General features: G+C 40.3%; 2 protein-coding genes across 4 annotated transcripts in view; one reads left to right on the top strand and one right to left on the bottom strand.

Moving 5' to 3' along the window:
• The window catches only part of ZZZ3 (zinc finger ZZ-type containing 3), a 123,906-nt gene extending 109,132 nt beyond the window's left edge, over nucleotides 1-14,774 (top strand). For all 3 annotated transcript variants that reach the window (XM_019501472.1, XM_019501471.1, XM_019501470.1), the window contains 4 exons: nucleotides 3,145-3,297; nucleotides 8,034-8,168; nucleotides 13,643-13,743; nucleotides 14,111-14,774. In XM_019501472.1, the coding sequence (XP_019357017.1) occupies nucleotides 3,145-3,297; nucleotides 8,034-8,168; nucleotides 13,643-13,743; nucleotides 14,111-14,255 (534 nt within the window). In that variant the 3' untranslated portion in view covers nucleotides 14,256-14,774. The remainder of the gene's footprint in view (nucleotides 1-3,144; nucleotides 3,298-8,033; nucleotides 8,169-13,642; nucleotides 13,744-14,110) is intronic.
• An 89-nt stretch (nucleotides 14,775-14,863) lies between these two features.
• AK5 (adenylate kinase 5) overlaps nucleotides 14,864-20,065 on the bottom strand; it is a 177,903-nt gene continuing 172,701 nt past the window's right edge. Inside the window, exon 14 of the mRNA XM_019528327.1 lies at nucleotides 14,864-18,608. Within this exon, the coding sequence (XP_019383872.1) occupies nucleotides 18,498-18,608 (111 nt within the window). The 3' untranslated portion in view covers nucleotides 14,864-18,497. The remainder of the gene's footprint in view (nucleotides 18,609-20,065) is intronic.

Genomic DNA, 20,065 nt, shown 5'->3' with positions numbered 1-20,065 from the left:
CCCCCCCCCCCCCCCCCCCAACTCCATCCCCATCCCCAAAATTTGTCTGCAGGGATTGGGCAGGTGTACTGGGTCCAGGACCCAACGGTGCCTCAGCCTGATCCCACAGATCGGGTAGAGGACAGTTGTGTCCTGGACCCTGAAACTACACCATGCTGGATCTTTATATTCAGCTGTCATGGGACAGCCCCAGCATGTTGCACATTCAATTTAAAGTGTGATACCAATAACCCAGAAAGATGTTGCAGAGTACATGTGGAATAACTTTGTTGCTTTTTTGCTATATTATCACACCATAAATAAACTTGACTTTGTGTCAGGGTTAATGGTTACATCTTAATCATAGCATGAATGTAATGTGTAATTCACTCAAATTACTGGACAGCCATCTGATTAAGATAGCTTCCATATGTTACTAATCAAAATTGAATTAAAATTGCAGATTTAGCAGTTAAAGATTAATGAGTGTGTATGTCCCATTCTTTAGTTCAGTATTTGTAACCTGAGTTTTATATTTTGTCATACAGCAAGCATTAGACATTACGTAACAGGCAGATGAGCTGTTAAGATAAGATGGGGGGGGGGATTCCTGCATAGATCACTGATTTAATAGTGTGCCTAACTTAGCCAAGAGCGGTGTTTTGCTAAAGAGAGATTTCAAATCTTCAGTACAGGCTTTGACTAGAAATCCTTGTTGCTAGCGCATGCTGGTGTTTGTTTATAGTGAGGCATTGTTTTCATTTTTAAATAAAACACTTTTTAATTGAATTCAGACTAGTTTCTTTATATATATTAATATTGCCTGTTCAGAATGAAGTATTGTCTGATCATGTAAATTTAAGTATGCTGTGCTTTATCACTATTTTGGGGTGGAATAGCTCCAAGTATACAAAAGTGGAAGCCATAAAACTGAAGGTTTCAAGCTTTTACCTTACCTAGTACAAAACCAGTACTAGAAAATACTATAAGGTTATGCTACAAGCAACATTTCTGAGCTGTAAAGCTGAGTTACTGACCTCCTGTGGCCATTAAGGATATTATTGCTTTTCAGAGGATTAAATGGTGTTAGCTCCAGTATCTTGGCTGAATTTCAGTCTGGGTACCTGCATTCCATTTGCCCTAATTCTTTTTTATGTTTCAACAAAATGCAGGGTAGCTTAACATGACTAACAACCTCTCTCAACAGAACACAGTCATTGTCTTTATTTTCTAACCTAAGCTGTCATGCAGTTTTACTGCATGTTATTCACTGCCGCCCACTTGCATCTTGGAGATAAATTGTGTTGGTGTTGGGTGTTTTTTAATTGTTTTAGGTTCTTTTAGCATTATGTAAAGGAAAAATCTTTTAAAGTAAAACAACAGGGAAAAATGTGTATGTTTTCCCTTATGTCCCTGATAGAATCTAAACTCAATGTAAAGTCACCTTTCTGATGATTAAAAAAGGAAATTAAAAATTTGCTTTTGCAGTGTTAGGTAAAGAATGTTTCTTGAATTAGTTTAATGTGCCAGTCTGGATGGCAGCCAAGTAAAAAGTTGTAACAGTTGCACTAAGTAAAGTGCTTTTGTTCTATATCAAATATTCTTCCAGGGAGTAAAAGCAGTTGGATCTTACTGATTTTTAAATGATTTATTTTAAAATGGCTTTCCTTTCTCAGCCTTCAATCACAGTAAAAATGATAAGATTTTAGATAAGCAGTAATGTAGACATCTAATGGATACTGAAACCCCCTCCCCCCCAGTAAGAGCAGTTATCTTCGGTGATATTACATGGCTCTAATCCAGCAAAGAATTACATTGGTGCTTTTCTTTATGCATGAATAGTCCATTTGACTTTCACTGAGTCCTATTGATTTTTGTATTCAGCATTTAGTTAATTATGACTACTGCTGGAACTTTTCCTTCCTTTCGAATTAATGCCAATTAACAGTTGGAATGATTTGTTTTTTCAGAAATATAAGCACTGTGACTTCGTTACAAAGGAAGAAAATATTTGGCAGTTAGTTAAGAATCAGACACCTAGTTTTACACTCAACCTCCTTCTGTTATCATATGGAAACATTAAGTATATAGCCCTGCTTAACCTTTTGCCTAAACTTTATTAGCCCCAAGAACAACATACCCAGCTTTCCTGACTACTTTTAATAATGGCTGCTTACACATGTGGACCCCCCCCCCAACAAAACAAAACAAAACAAAACAAAACAAAACAGTGCTTTACTTTAAGCTTGGTATGTCCCCGCGCCAAGTGCAGTGCATGCCCAAAAGAGGCATCGTGTTTGTTTTACACAGCTCGCCCAATGTCTGTATAGATTGCGTGTTTCAGTGAGACTTTTTGGTGCTTTTGTCTAATAACTGATTGAATCCTTTGGTTGAATCAGCTATTAGATAAAAGTGTGAAAAAGCCCTGCTGAAGTGTGCAATCTACACAGACACTGGGGATCCAGGTTGAACTAATGCGCTTCCTTTTCTGCTAAAGCACTGCTTGTGTTTTGTTTTGGTTTTGTTCATGTCTATCAGCAGCCAGTGTAATGTGGAAGGAAATCTGTGGTCAAGACATGGGTTTACAACAGTAATGAACTTTTGTTTACATACAGTCTTAGAGCTTTCAATCAATAGATCTCAGAGCTTTGCAAGTAGAGGTAACTAGCTGAATAAAGAGGTGAAGTGCCCAGCATCACATTACAAGGCAGTGGCAGAGCCAGGAACAGAAACCAGGTCTCTTGAGGCCAAGGCTAGTGCAAAATTGCTTCCCTGTTTGATGCCTTGTATTGTCAGTTTTATTATGTGACCTCAGAAAGTCGCTTGATCTTTCTGTGTCTCAGTATTCTCAGTATCCTGTCTGTAAAATGTAAACAGGTCTATTTTCTTGTCTCCACTTCTGTCTACCCTTTTCAGTAGGGGTTTGTCTCTGCCCTTGTACACTGTGTTGGTTAAATATTCGTCAAAGCAGAAAGTAGCATTCCTCAATGTGATCCCGCAACACTTAGATGTCATTCAGTCGTAGACATGTGAAAAATTGTGGGGCAGGGTTCATGCAAGTGAACATAACATTTGTATAGTTAATTTTGGTAGGAAGTACTTGCTACCAAACAATTATAGAAGAATCCAATTTGAAATTGCATGTCATTCTTTTTTATACTGCAGTCATCAAGTAGGCGGCAACATCCTTTAAATAAGCATCTTTTCAAACCTTCAACTTTCATGACCTCCCATGAACCTCCAGTTTATATGGATGAGGATGATGACCGATCAAGTTTTCACAGCCATATGGATGCTGCAACAGAGGAGGAAATATCGGTATGGTGTTTCAGATTATCACAAAGGATCTCTCTCGCTGTCTTTCTTCACTTATTTAATGAATGATATTTGAAATAAGATTTCCTGTTGTAAGTAAATAGTGTTGAGTGTGTCTTAAATTGTTGAGTGTTTTAAGTAATCATTCAACAATAGTAAGTCAGGTGGAGCTGCAGCTTGAATTGCAGACACCTCTTTTGAATAAGGACTCAAGCGCAGAAAAATCAGAGAAAGACCAAACCAAAAAGGGAAACATTGGAGAGGAAAGCAATAAAAGGAAAAAAAAACCCACCACCCCAGGGGATTAAAACAGCTTCTGAAAACTTGTATTTGTGCATTCGCATCTGTAAAAGATATTCGGAGGGTTCGTCTACAGAAGACACTAACTACACAGTAGCCTAGTAACACTGAGCAGTAGTGTACTGGGAAAAAAAAGTGCCAGTACGCTACTGCACAGTAGTATTAGGCTGCTGTGCAGTAAGTGTCACTAAAAACCTATGCACAAGCGCTACTGCACAGTAGCATGAGTTACTGCACATCGATTTAGTACTTAGTTAACCAAGTACTAAACTTAATGTGCAGTAACTACGGTACATGAATAAACGAGTAGACGATGGATCTGTTTTAAAAACCACATGACCTGTGCCGGCCTATTCTGGGTAAAGACCTGATGAAGGAAAAGTAGCGAAAAGCTTTCAGCATTTCTTGATGTAATTACATCCTTCATGAAGTAAGAATTTTTGCCTCTGTTTGCAAACCAGACTAAGGTTTTTGAGTCTTTTAGGCCATGAGCTCACAGACCGGATTGTTTGGCTCAGGCAATAGAAGCCCGTGCAGAGGCAGGGGTCCCCACATATGACCCAGGTAGGGCATCATTATACAAGCTGTTGTGTAGGTTTCTGGGTTTGCAATTTGAAAGTACAAAAAAGTTCCAGTATATTTCCACACTTCTTTCCATACAGTAAGAACTGCTGAGGATGCGGGCACAGGTCCTCATTTTGTTTAAGTCAGCGATGCTTCACTGAAGTCAGATGTAGGATCAGGCCTAGGGATTTTATCCTTGTGAGAATGGGAGAGCCTTACTACTCAACAGCTTGACACGTAACAAGATGATGAGGCCTCTCGATTAATTGGTTCATTTTCCTTAGACTGGCACTGCATGGGTATATTATTCTTAAATAGTTTAATGCTTATGGATTCATTGTTTGGTCCAGCTCCAAATGTTGTTGTCCTCAGATACGTCTGGTCTTCTCCCTCTACTTGTGTTTTGAGCTCTCTTACCTCCTTTCCTTCTTTACAGCCATAAGTTGTTATATTCCAGTCTTAATTGCTGAGAAGATTCCAAGTGTTTATTAAAATAAATATTTATAAAATGTCAATTTGCATCTCTTCATCTTGAAAGAGCTATTTGTTCTGTATCGCTTTCTTTCACATACATTTGTAGTTTTCTAAATATTTGTGGGGTATTTTCTTTTTTTTATATTTCCCCTAGGAGGCTAAAGTTCTGATGGTTTTAATGTGCCCACATTTCACCAGTAATGTTTCTTTCCATTTTGCTACTACTGCTGCAGTGCCCTGGAGTACCTTGAGATTCTTTCAAGGGCAGTGCAGGGTGTCTTGCAGTATTAGTATTGTTAGGTGTGAAAGCATGATTCAAAAGATAAACCCAGAGATTTCAAATTGGAATCCATAGTGATAAAACATTCTGACCTACCTTGCTCTTTGAGTTCTTTGCAACAGAAGAATTGTTCTCTTATTTGTCTGTAGTCAAAAAATTGGTGAAAGCTCAGAGCTGACATCTTTCCAAGGGGTGCCTTCAGCCTAGTGTGTCTAAAAGGGTTAGAAACCACTGTTGTAACCTTCTCTAGTGCAGGATTTCCAGAGAGTTATGTTTCTAGTTTACACTATTCTAGAAAGATGCAGGTGTGAGCTCAGTTAACAGGTAAATCACCATTATCAATGCAACACAACTGAATAGGGCGAGAAAAGGTTTCTAACTCCATTTTCAAAGTACTTGATTTGGTTTTAATTTTTAAAGGTCTTTCAATGACAATTGTGAGTTCAGAAAAAGATTTTATGGGAAAAAGAGCCAGACTTCAATGAAGTAAAAATTAATTGAAAGGTCCTTTTAATTCTTTATTATGGAGGCACCAGTGGCCACTTCTTAATTAAGGTCAACACCTTATCCATGTGGTGGAAACTGCCTGGAATAATTTCTCCTATGTGGACATTACTCAAAAAAAAATAATTTTATTTTGTAATACTGTATTTACCTAAATCCCATACAAATTCACATTTAAGATGATCCCCCCAATAATTAGGTTTTTCACATGGAAAATGTATAAATTCGTTTTAATTTTCCATGTGTAGAATCTAATCATTGGAGGATTTGTCTTAAATTCCCCCTGGGGCAGGGGTGGGGGGAAGGCCACAGGGGATTCAAACAGCCTGACCCACACCCCTTGCTCCCCTGTACCTTAGTTCCTGCTGCATGTCCCTTCCCCACTTGCCATTCCCTGCCCCGCCACCCCGGGTGCCTGTGCCCCCGGTGACTACTTGCCCTGCTCCCCTCCCACCTTCTTTTGGTCCCTACTTTGCTTACCCTGAGTCATAGCTCTGGGTCCATCTGCAGCCCTGCTGTGGCCTGGGGCACAGAGCACATGCTGACTCTGGCCCCCAGGTGGCCAGATAACAGCAGCCCCAGTTCTACAGTCAAAGCCAGACTCGGGGCCAAGGCTGCTGCTGTTTCCCAGGTTGGCAGGAGCCAGAGCCAGCATGTGCTGCCTGCCCCGGGCTGGGACAGAGCCAGGAAGACATAACTCAGGGTAAGGGGAATGAGTGGGTTGGGGGGAGAAGAGGAGATGGTGGAGGGCAGAGGCTGTTGCGGGGGGAGATAGAGCTGGAGCCTCAGCAACTGCCTGTTGCTGATTGAATGGGGAAAAAAAACCCCTTGTCTTAGATTTGGGTAAATATGGTAATTAGTTTACTGTGTGAGTAAGGTGATGATTCTGTCATGGGGACACACATTGCAGAGTAGCATGTCCATCTGGGAGCAATTTTTTTTACAGAACAGCTGATTTCAGAGTGGGTTTATTTGCCTGTACACAAGTTCTGAAATGAGTTTTGCAGGAATTCAGCCTCAAGGATGCAGGGATATTCAGCCTCACCACTACATATGAGATGTACAGTATTGCCGTCAGTACTTCTACATTCCACTAGAAAAATATTACTAGTTTTCTGAGAGCTTAGAAGTAAATCCATTAAAATGGGTCCTTTCAGTATTTTAGCTTAATCATTTAATAATCCATAATAATTTAAAGACAGTTCAGTTTACAAGTTTTGAAAAACAACAGCAAAATTAACATTAATCCTAATGTTTTCCGAAAGATGGGGGATATAGGAGACCAGCAGGGAAATATGGGGAAATCCAGGTGCATGTGCATAAGGTGTCACTTCCAAGGGCTTCAACAATGCCTCTCCTATACTTATGCTTTAGGTCAGAAAATTAGATCATTTAATACAGGAGCTTTCTTAAGCGTAAAAGTAGGATGAAACCTCTTTAAAAAAACACTGACAAAATATGTAATCAGCAAAAGATGCAATCTAGGGATTATCTTGGGCGGGGGAAGGGGAATAAAGACAGTCACAGAAAAAAGAAATATACTGCTAATATCTGCTTTCGTATATCACTTGCATTTCACCAACGATATTACCTAACCTGTTTTGACAAGGAATATAGCTGAAATAAAAAAAAACTTTGGCTTCAAATTTTAGTTTAGTGGCTCTGACCTGTGGAGTCGTTTCACTGAGCCCAAGGGGCACCTAGAAGGGCCGGGAATTTGAGGATAGGACCCACCACCGAAATCCCAGCATACTGCCAGGGGCTTCAGAAATGCCTCTCCTACACTTACTTATGCTCTAGGTCAGAAAATGAGACCAGGAGCTTTAATGCTAGATTTCAGTAAAAAATTTCCAGTTAAAAGTATGCTTCTCTTGGCACTAGGTATTTCAAAGTGTTGACGTTGTCCGAACATTCTCAACAGGTAGCAAGTTTTGTGGAGTTGTTTCTTTCACTTCAACTTTCAATTCTCAAATATTTTAATTCTTATTACCAGAAATTTACAAATAAAGCAACAGGCTTTGGCTTAATAGAAATTCACCCTTTTTTCCCCATGTGTCAGTTTGCAGAAAATGCCTGTAAATTGGGGGTCAGAATCACCTATGTCCCTGGGCTGAATCTAGCCCTCAGGCTTCCTTGTAGTCCAGATTGGGACCTAGTGGTGGTAGCAGAGTGAGTGGAGATGTGTGGGGCTTAAGACAGCTGTTGCACAATGAGGCAATGGCATAGCTGGGATTTTGGTGGCGGGCCCTATCCCCAAATTCCTGGCCCCTTGAGAAGCCCTTTGGGCTGAGTGAAATGACTCCACAGGTCAGAGCCATTAAACTAAAATTTGAATCCAAAGTATTTTTTATTTCAGTATTCCTTGTCATAAAAGTAAGGTAATACATTTTTGGTGAAATACAAGTGATATATGAAAGTAGAAATTAACTGTATATTTCTTTGTTTCTGTACCTGTGTATTATCCCTCAAGATAATTCCTAGAGTGCACCTTTTACTGAGCGTATTTTGTTAGTGTTTTTTTGGAAAAAGAATTTCATACTTTTATGCTTAAGAAAGTTAGGTCTTTCCAGTAGTATATCTGTGAAGTTAATTAATTTGTTTTTTCTTTTTTGAACAGGATGAGGAGAGCATCCCAATAACATATAGAGAGTTACCGGAATACAAAGAACTGCTAGAATTAAAAAAATTAAAAAAACATAAACTCCAACAGATGCACGCAGAAAGTGGATTTGTGCAGCATGTAGGCTTTAAGGTAAGGCTTTTTCCAATTAATGTGAGTTTTTATTAGCCTAGCAGGCAGTGGTTTTCATAGGAAAGAGACTTTCTTTTTCAATCCAATAGTTTCCAATTTTTTTAACATAGTAACTTGTTTGCCATTAACAGTGGCAGGACACTGGCAGTGCACTTTTAATCCTAGCATCCTTTTTTTCTTTGACTATCTGTGTGGTGTGTTTGGTTTTGTTTTCATAAGATGCGTTGAGTCTCTGAAGTGTGAGAGAGTCCAGAGCGGATGCTTGCTAGGGCTCTGTGAATAAATGATTGCTACTGAATGTCAGGAACTGAATTCAGGGCCTGCTGTCCCTTCCAACCCCATAGTACAGTGGGGCAGGGGACATGTGGACTCCATTTCTGCGGCTCCCAGCCACTTAAAGGTTGGACTGCCTTAGGTTAGAGAATGAAACCAATTCCCAGTTAACAGCAGCAGTTTTCAAAGCAATAGGGAAGTCAGTCCATCAGGCATTTATTCCTTGGAAGGAAGAAAAGCTAGGGATACTGAATGATAATGGAACAAGTGGTGTTGTCAGGATCTTGCTGCAGAGAAAAATACCAGCTGCAGGCAATGCTTGAAGGAAGGATTGAGGCAAAGAAATGGAAGGAGTCTTATATGAAATAAGTACAATCATCTTCAGCTATAAAGATGTTGTGTTCTCAGTGCGACCCATCTATAGGTAGTGCTGAGGAGGAGGGAATTATGAGAGTACATATTGTAGCTTGGGAGGGATATTTAGTAATGAGCAGTCATCTTTTGTGTAGCTGCTTTTCATGTCTGGAGTATTCCAGGAATATTCTTGGCTCGTTAGAGATGGGGCAGGCCTTTTGGACTCTTTGCTACTGGTTTTTCCTTTGAGCCCGTAAGGTCATCCATTCCAAAGAGAGTGACTGGAGACCCTGAATGGCTAGATCAGTACCGTAGTGACACTGATAGAGCAGAGCTCTGGTATGCAGATTTGAGGCTCTTTGGAAGTGTTATTGTCATTGTCACTCAGAACATGAGGTTTTGTACAGCAGGAATATGATTCTATAAAATGAATTATTTTCTCCTATTTGAAACTGCACACGAAATATTACACTGAAAAAATGTTATCAGCATTTCAAAGTCGAGCACTCAAACCTAGTAAAAGCCAGAATGAAGGTTGCTTTGTGGCCTTAATTTGGACCTATGTGAATGTGTATGCGCACATGTGAACACACAATCGTGTGATGATACATCTATAACTATAATCAAATACTGTTTTTCCCCAGAACTCCTGCCTTGTTCAGGCTGTGTTGTGCTCACTTGAAGCAGCCATTCAGCATTTTACTTCATTCACGTTGCTCAGTATGTTGCCCTCAGCCTTACTTCCAGTACACTATTCAAACCTGGCTCTACAAAACAATTTATTCCCTCCTATGCTTGTCTTATGCTTATCCCTAAAAACGTTGAGAGCACTTTATAACCAATAGCTAATCTGTCTTTACAGCACCATTTCTGGATACAAGAGTGCTTGTATCTCCATTTTCCAGATGGGGAACTGAGGCAGAGAAAAATTAGATTAAAAAAAGTCACTACCTTTAGGCACCCAGCTTAAGATGACTTGTGGGATCTGGTGTTTCAGAGTACTTGGCACTGTATACTAGAGGTGCATTGATACATCGATCCCATATTGGATCGACGCTGATATAAGGAAAATGGACTGTATCGACAATAGGCTTTCTTGGCTGAAGTGGCTGATAATGCCACTGATAAATGCCTCATGCATGTGTGCAGCCTCAGCACAGCATGCAGGCGGTCAGGAGCGCAGCATGGAGAACAGCTGGGTCTGGCTAGTAAGTCTGTTGTGAGGGAAGGGGTGTGGCAGGATAGATTGAGGCCCCAGCAGTGCAGGAGGGAGTGGGGCTGGCTCTGGAACAGGGGCAGGCACTGCACAGCTCAGGTGGGGCACAGGATGAAGCCATGAACAGCTTGTCCAGGGGGGCTTGGGGAAGGGGTGGTGGCTCCTGCTGCTGCACGCACCGCAGGAGGGCATGGGGGGCATGTGCTCCTAGATCTGCACACAGGGTGAGGGCAGGCTGCTGCTGTGGGCTGGGGTGGCTCTGGGCTCTCCCTGGCGGGGGCTGGGCCACACTGCATTTGGGGTGGGCAGTGGTAGTGCTGGAAGAGGGCTTGAGGTGGGGTACAGTGAATGTTGGGTAGCTGCAGCCCCCTCCCCCACTAGCCACCTCCTGGTGCTGCCACCGCCTGCCCTGAGCACAGCTCGGCCCAGCGCCACCCCAGCCTACAGTGGCAGTCCACTGTCCCCTATGTACAGATCCAGGGGCATGTGCCCCCCATGCCTCTGGGGGTGCATAGTGGTAGGAGCCCCCCCCTCCCACTCTGTCCCCTGCTCTGTCCTGGCTGTGCAGCTCCTGCCCCACTCACCCCCTCACTGCAGGGGCCTTGATTTGCCCACCCCATGTCCCTTCCCTCCCCCCTCACCCCTTCCTCCACAGCAGACTTACTAGCCAGATGCTGCTCTCCATGCTGCCCAGCTACATATCAGAATTGGATCAGTATTGGCCAGTATGGCTCATTAAAAATCAGCCATTGCTATTGGTCGAGAAATTCTCTATTGGTCTACCCCTACTCTAATACTGCTTCATATATGCAAAACATAGTTCCTTTTGATTTCCATTACTGTTGAGTGTATTTCTCACATCTGCAGACTGGAGCACATGGGCTTAAGGTAGGCATCCAGGAAATGAGGAACATGCATCTGTTGACTGCCTGTGAAAAATCTGTTTGAAGTGGCTTAGCATCACACAAGCTATGGCAGAGAGGGAATCTAGATTTCCCAGGCAGCATTTGTTTGAAGTGTCTGGCCATTCTCTTCCACTCCACTCAGGTCATACCTTTCAACTTCTGCAGCAAGTGAAGTAGGGTTCCAGCAGATAGTATCCCTTTTTCAGCCCAGTCTCATAGACAGAGCCAGTCTGTCCTGTATGCTGAACTGCAGTAATACTATCTGTGCAGACCAGCACTACTAGGGAGTGACAGTGGATTTCATAGATATTTGCTACCAGCAGACTAATGGTTAGGCTTAGAAATGTTGAGATCCTGTTCAGGCCTTGGCTAAGTACAGATGGTCAAAAAGTCTGAGGCTGAATCTATTCAATCTTTGCGGGTTAGTCTAAGCTGCATAGATTGAACCAATAAGCAAGTGAACAGACATTCATTTTTGTTTCTGAAAATGCAGCCACATACTTGCAGTGGCTGGGGGTGCTAGAGCACACCTCCCTATTCAGCTTGGGCCAAGGCTAGCCAACCTACCCTGAGGTGGGGAGGGGGAGGTGCAAAGCATCCTGGGATACTGGAGAACTGTGAGTTAACTTGAATCTTGAAGGGATGTCGGACAGAAATTCAATAAACTGAGTTAACTTAAATTAGTCTGATACTATATGCAGCCCAGTTTATCTTAAACTGGTTTCAGCCATTTTGAAAGTGGTTTATGTGCACCAAATTTCTGTTGTGTTACAGATGTGAACCATTTTCTGATCACTTATCATGGTTTCTGTGTAAATTCTGTCCCTAGACCTAGTGGGTACAAGCCTATTATACCCTCAGCTGGCTTCCCTCCATCATGTCTCTTCAAGTAGGTTGCCTTCCAAATTCTGGATCTTCCCCACTGTGGCTTCTTCCTTGTCTACCCAGGTTCAGTCTCCACTCATTAGACTTCTCAATCAAGTTTTCTTGTCCAGCTTAGTCCTAATTCTCTCCTCCTGGCTTCTTATCTGATTGGACTTCTGTGCTTGTGTGCACGTACACATGCATACTTTTTCTCAGTTTGTCTGCCCTTTCAAATTCCTCTCTAGTCTTGATTCCTGACTCCCTCCCCCAACTCCACTTTCTCCTGGATCATCATTTTAATCTTATCTTGTACCTGTTCCCTTCTCAGTTTTTTCCTTTGCATGCTTAGTAGAAGCAGGCTGGTTTCTTAGCCCCTCATAGTCTCTCCTTGTACCTAGTTTACGTCTGATTTTGGTGTACTTCCCACATAGCCAACTATCTTCTAGTCCCCATTTCTCCCATTCCCTGCACAGCTCCTAGTCCTAGGCTCCCTAGCACTAGCTTTTGTACCACAGTTCCTGTAGCAGCCTCCCCATCCTTTGTCATTCAGTTTATCTTCTTACTCAAAACCAGTTACAGGTTCTCCTCCAACTCATAGGCACCATTTCCTCTCCCTGTCCAGTCTCAGCCTCTCCAGGCTCTTTGTTCCAATCTCCTCCTTCCCTTCACCCTAGATTAGCTTTGTCCCTTCTGAATTCACAGTAGTTTTCTTCCTCCTTTGCTCTACCTGCATGCCAGCAAGGGAGAGACAGGTTTCCTGTTGTTAGTTTGTGTACCAAGCCAGCAACAGCTCTTACAGGGAACGTCTGGGTTCCCACTGTAGCTCTGGGCTGGATCATGATAAGCTAATTGTGGTGCATATGTACTGAAGTTGGCATTTGGCATTGTAAGAACTGGAGAAAATACTTAGTGAGGAAGAAGTCCTCAGAGATTTAAGTAGTAAAGTTGGGGAAGTCTTTGGAGCAAATGGGAAGTGTGATTTTTTTTTAAGGCCCGTTTCCCTAAAATGGCCACATTTCAGCAGGTTTTCTCAATAGTGGCAGGGATATTCACACACCACTTTCCTGCCAGATTTCAAGACCTGGTTCCAAAGTATGGGAGTAGAACTGTTCAGAGAAAAGGTCTGAAGAATATTTTAGCAGGGAAAAAACATACTTTGCTTAGCCTTGTTCTTGGAATCGGCTGTGCTGTTTTGGCTGAAATTTTCCAGGAAAAAAAATCAAGCTTACTCAGACACCTGGCTTAGGAAATTTCAGCCCAAGTTATCAGCAGCTGAAAACAGCATCCCCCAATGGGAAGTGTGATAACCTTCGTAATAAGTGTTGCTGCCCACCCCTGATATATAGTAAGTTATACTTACAAAACATAAAAATGCTGTAATGGAATAACTGAAGATACTATCTCTTATCCTTATCAGTGGTCTGGTTGATAAGGGGCTGATGTCTAATATATTATGATGTGTAATATATTATGGAAACTGGATTCAGCTTCAGTCATTTCAGATCATAGGGCTTAGCCTTAGAGAAGTGTAGATATATCATGCCTCATCCTCGAGTTACAGTGATTTGCTTGTACTACTTTGCAGTAATTCCTTTGGCCAGTTTAGAAATGATGTGTCCCAGATGGAAATACGTTCAGTTCTTCTTAACCGGAAAGATGAGAACTTCAAGATAAAGCTTCAAGGGAGCAGTGGGGGTAGTGGTGTGGGGGTGGTGGTGAGGAAATGGTTCTCTCTCGAGCTCAGGATAAATCATATGCATTGTCTTTGAGTGCAGTGCACTGCTCTAAATGAAAATGTAGCTTTTAAGTTGCATATTAAAGGTTTCTTTTTACAGTGCTCTTTTGTTCTATATATTTCACAGTGTGATAATTGCGGCATTGAACCTATTCAAGGTGTTCGATGGCACTGCCAGGATTGCCCTCAAGAAATGTCTTTGGATTTCTGTGATTCTTGTTCAGACTGGTGAGCTGCAATAGTTGATCCTTATTATATTTAATTTACTTGAATACCTGCTTAAGGTGTAATTGCTAAATAAACTCATTGTATATATTGGATTAATCCTGGATTCATCAATGATTCATCTCCATAGTAAGAGGTGACTGGAGTATAACTGTGACATGTCCCTGCTGGGCTTCCTTATGACATGAAAGTAGTTTTATACTGGTCAGTTTTGGGGAATGCATGTACTGTATTATTACAACCTAAGCTGTGTAATAGTGGTGATTCTAAATTAGACATGCATTTTCAAAATCTATTTACTGTTCTGGAAGTGAAAAACCTGGAAACATGATTTGATTTTCTGAGTAATTTTCTTTTCTTTTCTTTTCAGTCTACATGAAACAGAAATTCACAAAGAAGATCACCAGTTAGAACCTATTTACAGAGCTGAGACATTTTTAGACAGAGACTACTGCATGTCGCAAGGAACGAGTTACAATTACCTAGACCCAAACTACTTTCCAGCAAATAGATGACATGGGAAGCAGACTTACAATGTGGGGCTTACTATCTTTGAAAAATAACAATGGCGCCATTGTTAATTCCGTGCACATTTTGGAAAGACTCTGCTTTCCCTGAAATGTCACTCGCAGCATGACAGCTTCCTGGGTGTACTTGTCAAACTACAGCTTTGAACTGTCATGGTTCTAGATCACTGAACAGCAGCTGAACATTCCTAGTGTGCAGAAGGTTTCATTGGGAGACTTTCGTTTCACCGCATTAGTTATTTTTAGGTGGTGAATCTAAACAAAAAATAAATACAAAAAGGTGAGCCAGAAATGAGAGCACACATTAAAGCGAGAGTAAATTCCAAAGGCTTTGAAGAACTTGGTTATAATGAGATCCAGAGAAGATGAAGTATTTATATAAAATCAGTTTAGTAGCTTGCAGTTTTGTTGTGAAATAGTTTTCGGCACAGAAACTGACTATGTTAGGCAAGGTTTTAACCAATGACAGTGTTTGCTTGTAGGATATACTCTAAAAAAAAAACAAAAAACAAAAAAAAACAAAAAAAAATACTCACTGTCCCAATGATGGTTGGTTACAGGCCTTCATTAAATTGGAGCTGCTTAATCACATTGACTTTTTTTTTAACCACAATGAACTCTATTTACCAACAGTGAAGCACTACAGGAGGCAACTGTGTCATTGCTTCCTTAACCAGCTCATGGTGTGTGAATGTTATAAAATTGTCACTCAGATATATTTTTTAAATGTAATGTTATATAAGATGATCATGTGATGTGTACAAAATATGGTGAAAAGTGCCAGTGGTAGTAACTGTGTAAAGTCTCTAATACTCAACATTAACTCCTTTAAAATAAAATACACAGCCTTCTGCCTCTGTATTTGGAGTTGTTAGTGCAACTCATCAAAGAAAACTGCCTACTATAAATCATATATATGGTAATAATTTTCCTCTTTTGTAGTCTGCACAAGATCCATGAAAGATTGTATTTTTATTACTATTTAAACAAGTGATTAAATTTAGCCTGAGCAGTGAGCAAGGGTTCACATGCATTCTTTTATACTGCTGGATTTTGTTGTGCATCATTTAAAACATTTTGTATGTTTCTTCTTATCTGTGTATACAGTATGTTCTTAAATAATGTTCAATTGTCAGGAGAACTGTGAGAAATAAAATATGTGGATACAGTCTGTTTATATATAGAATGCTTGCTGTGATTTCCTTTTTGTGTAGATTTTGACTTTTTAACCGACATTAACAATAGAAAAAAGTACGTTATAATAGGTCATATGAATATTTAAAAGGCTCAACCATGCAAAGGTACTCAGTGCCCTCAACTACTTTTGATTCAATAGGAGTTGAAGGTACTTTGCTCCTTATAGACTGTGCTCAGCCTCTTGTAGGATTAGGTCCTCAGTTTCTTGTATGTTATACCATACTGTCATCCCCCTGTGTCCACTCCTGACTAAAGGAAGACATTTTAGCAACTTCAGTGTATTAGCCTAAAGATGTACTGATGTCTGAGCAGCTTTGTAATTATTGTGATATACTTTTAGCTAATATATCTTTTTTAATGAAATGTATAGCTTGTGATTCAGAAACAGTGATCATTTTTAACTGTAATAGATTTCCACTCGCACACAGACTTGAATTTCAGAGTGATTAGAATACAGAAGGAACACATTAGCTGAAAAGTATGGCAATAAGAACGTTAATTGGTGGGTTGCATTTGACAATAATTTTACTTGTAGCTTGATTACAGTGTTAATTTTCATAATTTATCTAGGTGTAATCATTTTTGTTTCAGAGAAAAGGTGTAAGCACTTAATATATTAGTAGATAATATAGCACAGTTACTAAAACACTGAGTGATGTAATACATCATCTGTAAGCATCTCATATACTTTGAGAAATTTAATAAACCTAAAGAAATATAATATAAAAATTCACCAGATGTATTTCACTTTTTAATGACAAACAAAAGAGATTTGTTGCAAGACAGACACTCTTCTGTAAAAACACAGAAGATCACCCTTCTCCAGAAGTCGCACCCTTGGTAAAGAAGCAGCTTCTTGGAGGAGTAAATACCAGAGACAAAATCTGTGGTGGTATCCTTCTTTTCTGATGAGCTTTTAACATGTTCCAGTTAATCATAATTCTTGAATGAAAAAAATTATCACACATGTATGTAGTATTTTTTACATTAATTAGCTTGAAGGGGACTTGTGAGAACTAACTAAAATTGTAATTGACTTCTAGAATTAAAAATTGACAATTGACTTTTGCCACTGTCCTTTGGGAATGGAAACAATCCATTCCATAAATTTGAATTATCATTCTAATGAGAAATAGCCCATAAAATTACTGGAAGTATCTAGATGTGGTTCTGCTCAGAATAATTCGTATCCTCATGATTATTTCAGACTATTTTAATTAATGGAGAACTAGCGTAAGAGGATTGGCACTAGCGCCTGCAGGTTTAAATGTAAGCTGAAAGGATCTTTGAATGGATAGAGAGAACTTTCTTTTTTCAAAAAGTGGTTTGTTAGACATTGAACTAGCTAGCAGAGTATGATGTCTGTCTGTCTGTCTGTCTAGCATTTTGCTTGGTGTCAGCAGTAAAGCTTAATTTGTGTTTAAAAAAAACAAAATCAAGAAAGCAAGGCCATCCACAATTAAAAGATGAGAGCAAGTCTAAAGCTGTCTTTAGTAAATATTTGAACCATTCACTGTAGTAGAAGTAAAACAAAAACAGGAGAATCTTCTTTAAGTAAAAAATCATGTTTGTGTAACTTATTAATTTCATTTATTATACTTTACAGCAATCTGTTTTATTGTACTTTCAGCGAAACTAAACTTATATGCACTGCAACAAAATACTTCTCTTTGTTTGTCCATTCATTTTATTTTGTATTATGTCTTCATTACAAGAAAAGTAACTTTAAAAATACAAATCTGTCCCATAAATACTCATTTAAAGTACAACTGTTGACAGAAAGATCAGTCATGCAATCACTTCTAACTGTGGACTAGTCCAGTGGTCTAGTAGGAAGATACAGTTACTTCACAAAAATGTCAAATAAGCTTTTATTTGGCTGTCTGTGGCATAAAAAATATTTTAACTAAATGGATGTAAAATAGGGTTTCACATAATTTTGTGCAGATATTTTGGAAAAGTGGGTTGTTAAATACAGGATATGCTGCAAGTTGCACAATCCCCAACATTTTCTCTCTCTTTTTACTGTATATATTTTTGGCCTGTCACTTTCAAGCTTTGGCAATGCTGCTAAAAGACAACAGATGATGATCTGCAACTGAACTTTATGCTTGAAATACTTCCAGAGTATGATTTAATGATTAAATTGCTTAACTTTCGTACTTCCTGGCTGTTGCTCAATATCTAATTTTTAACAATGAAAACTACCGTTATTAGCATGGAAATCATCTGCTTGCACTTTGAATTGCACCAGTACTTTCAGTCACTGTATTTACTGCCCCCTTCCCCCACCACACGCATATAATTAGAAAATCATTGTTACAACGTGCTGAAAACTAACAGCAAGGCAAAGCTTTTTTTAGTTATGTCTGCCTCCTGCCAATAGATGGACAGACCTGTAGAGTATTAGCTAATTTCTTCACATTCAGTTTGTTTTTTGCTCACTTCATTTACAGTATTTTTGGGAAGCATCAAAAGTGTGTTCAGTTTCCATAGCTCTGTATAAATTATTTTGACAAATTACAGGTATGTTCCAGCATTAAGCAAAATGGCAAGGAATAAATTCAACAACTATGAATTAAGAACAAGCTAAGTGTTGGCACAGAAATGAAAAGCACTAATTAATTAAGAGGGGAAAAAAGGTATGAGTATTGTTATGCAACAATCCTGCAGTTTCATGTGGCAACTAACTTGGTTAAGTTGAAGGAGCTCAACATTAACTGCAACACCTCTGGTTATAGTCAGATACATGAAGGCGTGAATATAAACTGGACCTGCTGTTCACCATGCTGTTTTAAACCTGTGAAGTGCAAACAAGTTGATAAACAATATACAGTACTTTGTATTGTTTTAGCATAGATACCATTTTATATTTAGTGTACTGTATACATATGGATAAAATAAAGCCTTCGAAATCACATTAAATAGCACATGCACTAATTCCAGATACCTCTCATGACAGCAGGTATTGCTTTGAACAGCATTTTAGTCAGAACTGTCAAGTGCGCATGTGAAATGAAATGCTGTACACCATTACTGTATTTCTGCTGAAAAAGAAGAGGCTGCTTCTTCCTTTTTCAGAAAAAGATCAACCGAAGTGCAGGCTTGAAGAAAAACCTCCTCTGGTGTTCCTTCGGCATTTATCTATTAAAAGAATATTAGAAAGTATGTTAGGTGCCTGTTATGCGGTAAATAATTGATTTTTCCCTTGTAATCTTAGTAATTGGTTTTAAAAAATCCCATATTCTAGATATTTGGTCTTGTAGTTTGATCTGTGTGCTGCCATAAAGGTGCCTCAGAGGAAAAGTGACTGTGTGAGGGCAGCTTCTGGAAGTTCTGAACACTGCCAAACCATTCAGTTCTTCCTGAAGAGTCCTTTTGAAGTTTAAAATATCATAACATTTTTAATACAGTTAAAGGCCTGTTACTAATCAGCATTTCTATTAACTGGAACTTCCAGGAGGTTCATTGGTCGGAGATGGAGGGGGTTGAAGCTTGCTACCATCCACTGCCCTGCACTGTTGCCACTCTGTGTGTGGCCATGCCACCCTCCCACTCCCTGCTACACGAGCAGCTGCTGCTCCCCTCCCCCTCCTTAGTGTCCAGCCAGAAACTCCTGTGCCTCAGGTAACCAGCATTTTTAGATTACTAGCACCCCCATTCATGCCAAAAAACAGGGGTTTTACTGTATATAGAAAGGTTTTCACAGATTTTTTGCGGAATTCCTATTTTAACTTTTCTTTAACTTCCAAGCAACTTAATAAAATAACCCCATGGGATGGTGGTAAGATAAAAAAAAAAAAATAACCAACTTGTTTACTGTTTTCTGGTCATTTGAAGCGACGTAGTTGATAATACTGCGCGTGTCTACACATGTGCATTAGCCCAATTTAAGGTGCATTAAGGGTGCGCATATTCATGTGCGCAACCTTAATGTGCCTAAAAATGGTAATTTTAAGTTGATTCTGCCTAAATTTGATATCTGCATAAACCAAGTATCAAATTTAGGCATGATTAGTTAAAGCATATTAATGCACATGTAGATGTGTTAATGTACATTAATGCAGGGACTTTGGTGTTGGGTCTACCCAGCCACTAGGGAGCCAGCCAGAGTCCAGCCCCAGGGCTCCTGGCTGGCTGGCTGCCTCTCCTGTACGGCTGGGTTGCTCTCTGGCAGCCCCTAGGTACAGACTATAAGCCTCCAGCCATTTTGTGCCTTGGAGCACACAGCACAGGGAGCCTGAAGGAGTCAGTGCTGTCTGCAGGATCCCACGAGGCCCTGTGTGTTCCCCTGGACATGACCCAGGCAGCCTCTGCCTGTTCTGTCCCCTAGCCAGAGCTGCTCCTTGGCCTCAGGTGAGTGCTGCAAAAGGCTGCAGCCTGGTGTGTCCTTTGCCCAGCCCTGAGATTCCTTCGAGGGCTGTGAGCCCTGCTCTTCCTAGCGCCTGCTTCCTGCTGCTCCTCACCCCAAGCTCGATTTCTTTGCAGGCACTGTAGTGAAGTGCCTCTGCTCTGCAGCTCGCAGTTCCTGGCCAGGGTGCTGCTGGCAGCCCTCTATGGCTGCATCAGAGACAGCCACAAGGGGGCCCAGAGAGCATGTC

Source organism: Gavialis gangeticus, unplaced genomic scaffold (genome assembly GCF_001723915.1).
Source record: "Gavialis gangeticus isolate Ggan-Ray unplaced genomic scaffold, GavGan_comp1, whole genome shotgun sequence".
NCBI lineage: Eukaryota > Metazoa > Chordata > Crocodylia > Gavialidae > Gavialis > Gavialis gangeticus.
This window is presented reverse-complemented; position numbering and strand designations above follow the sequence as displayed.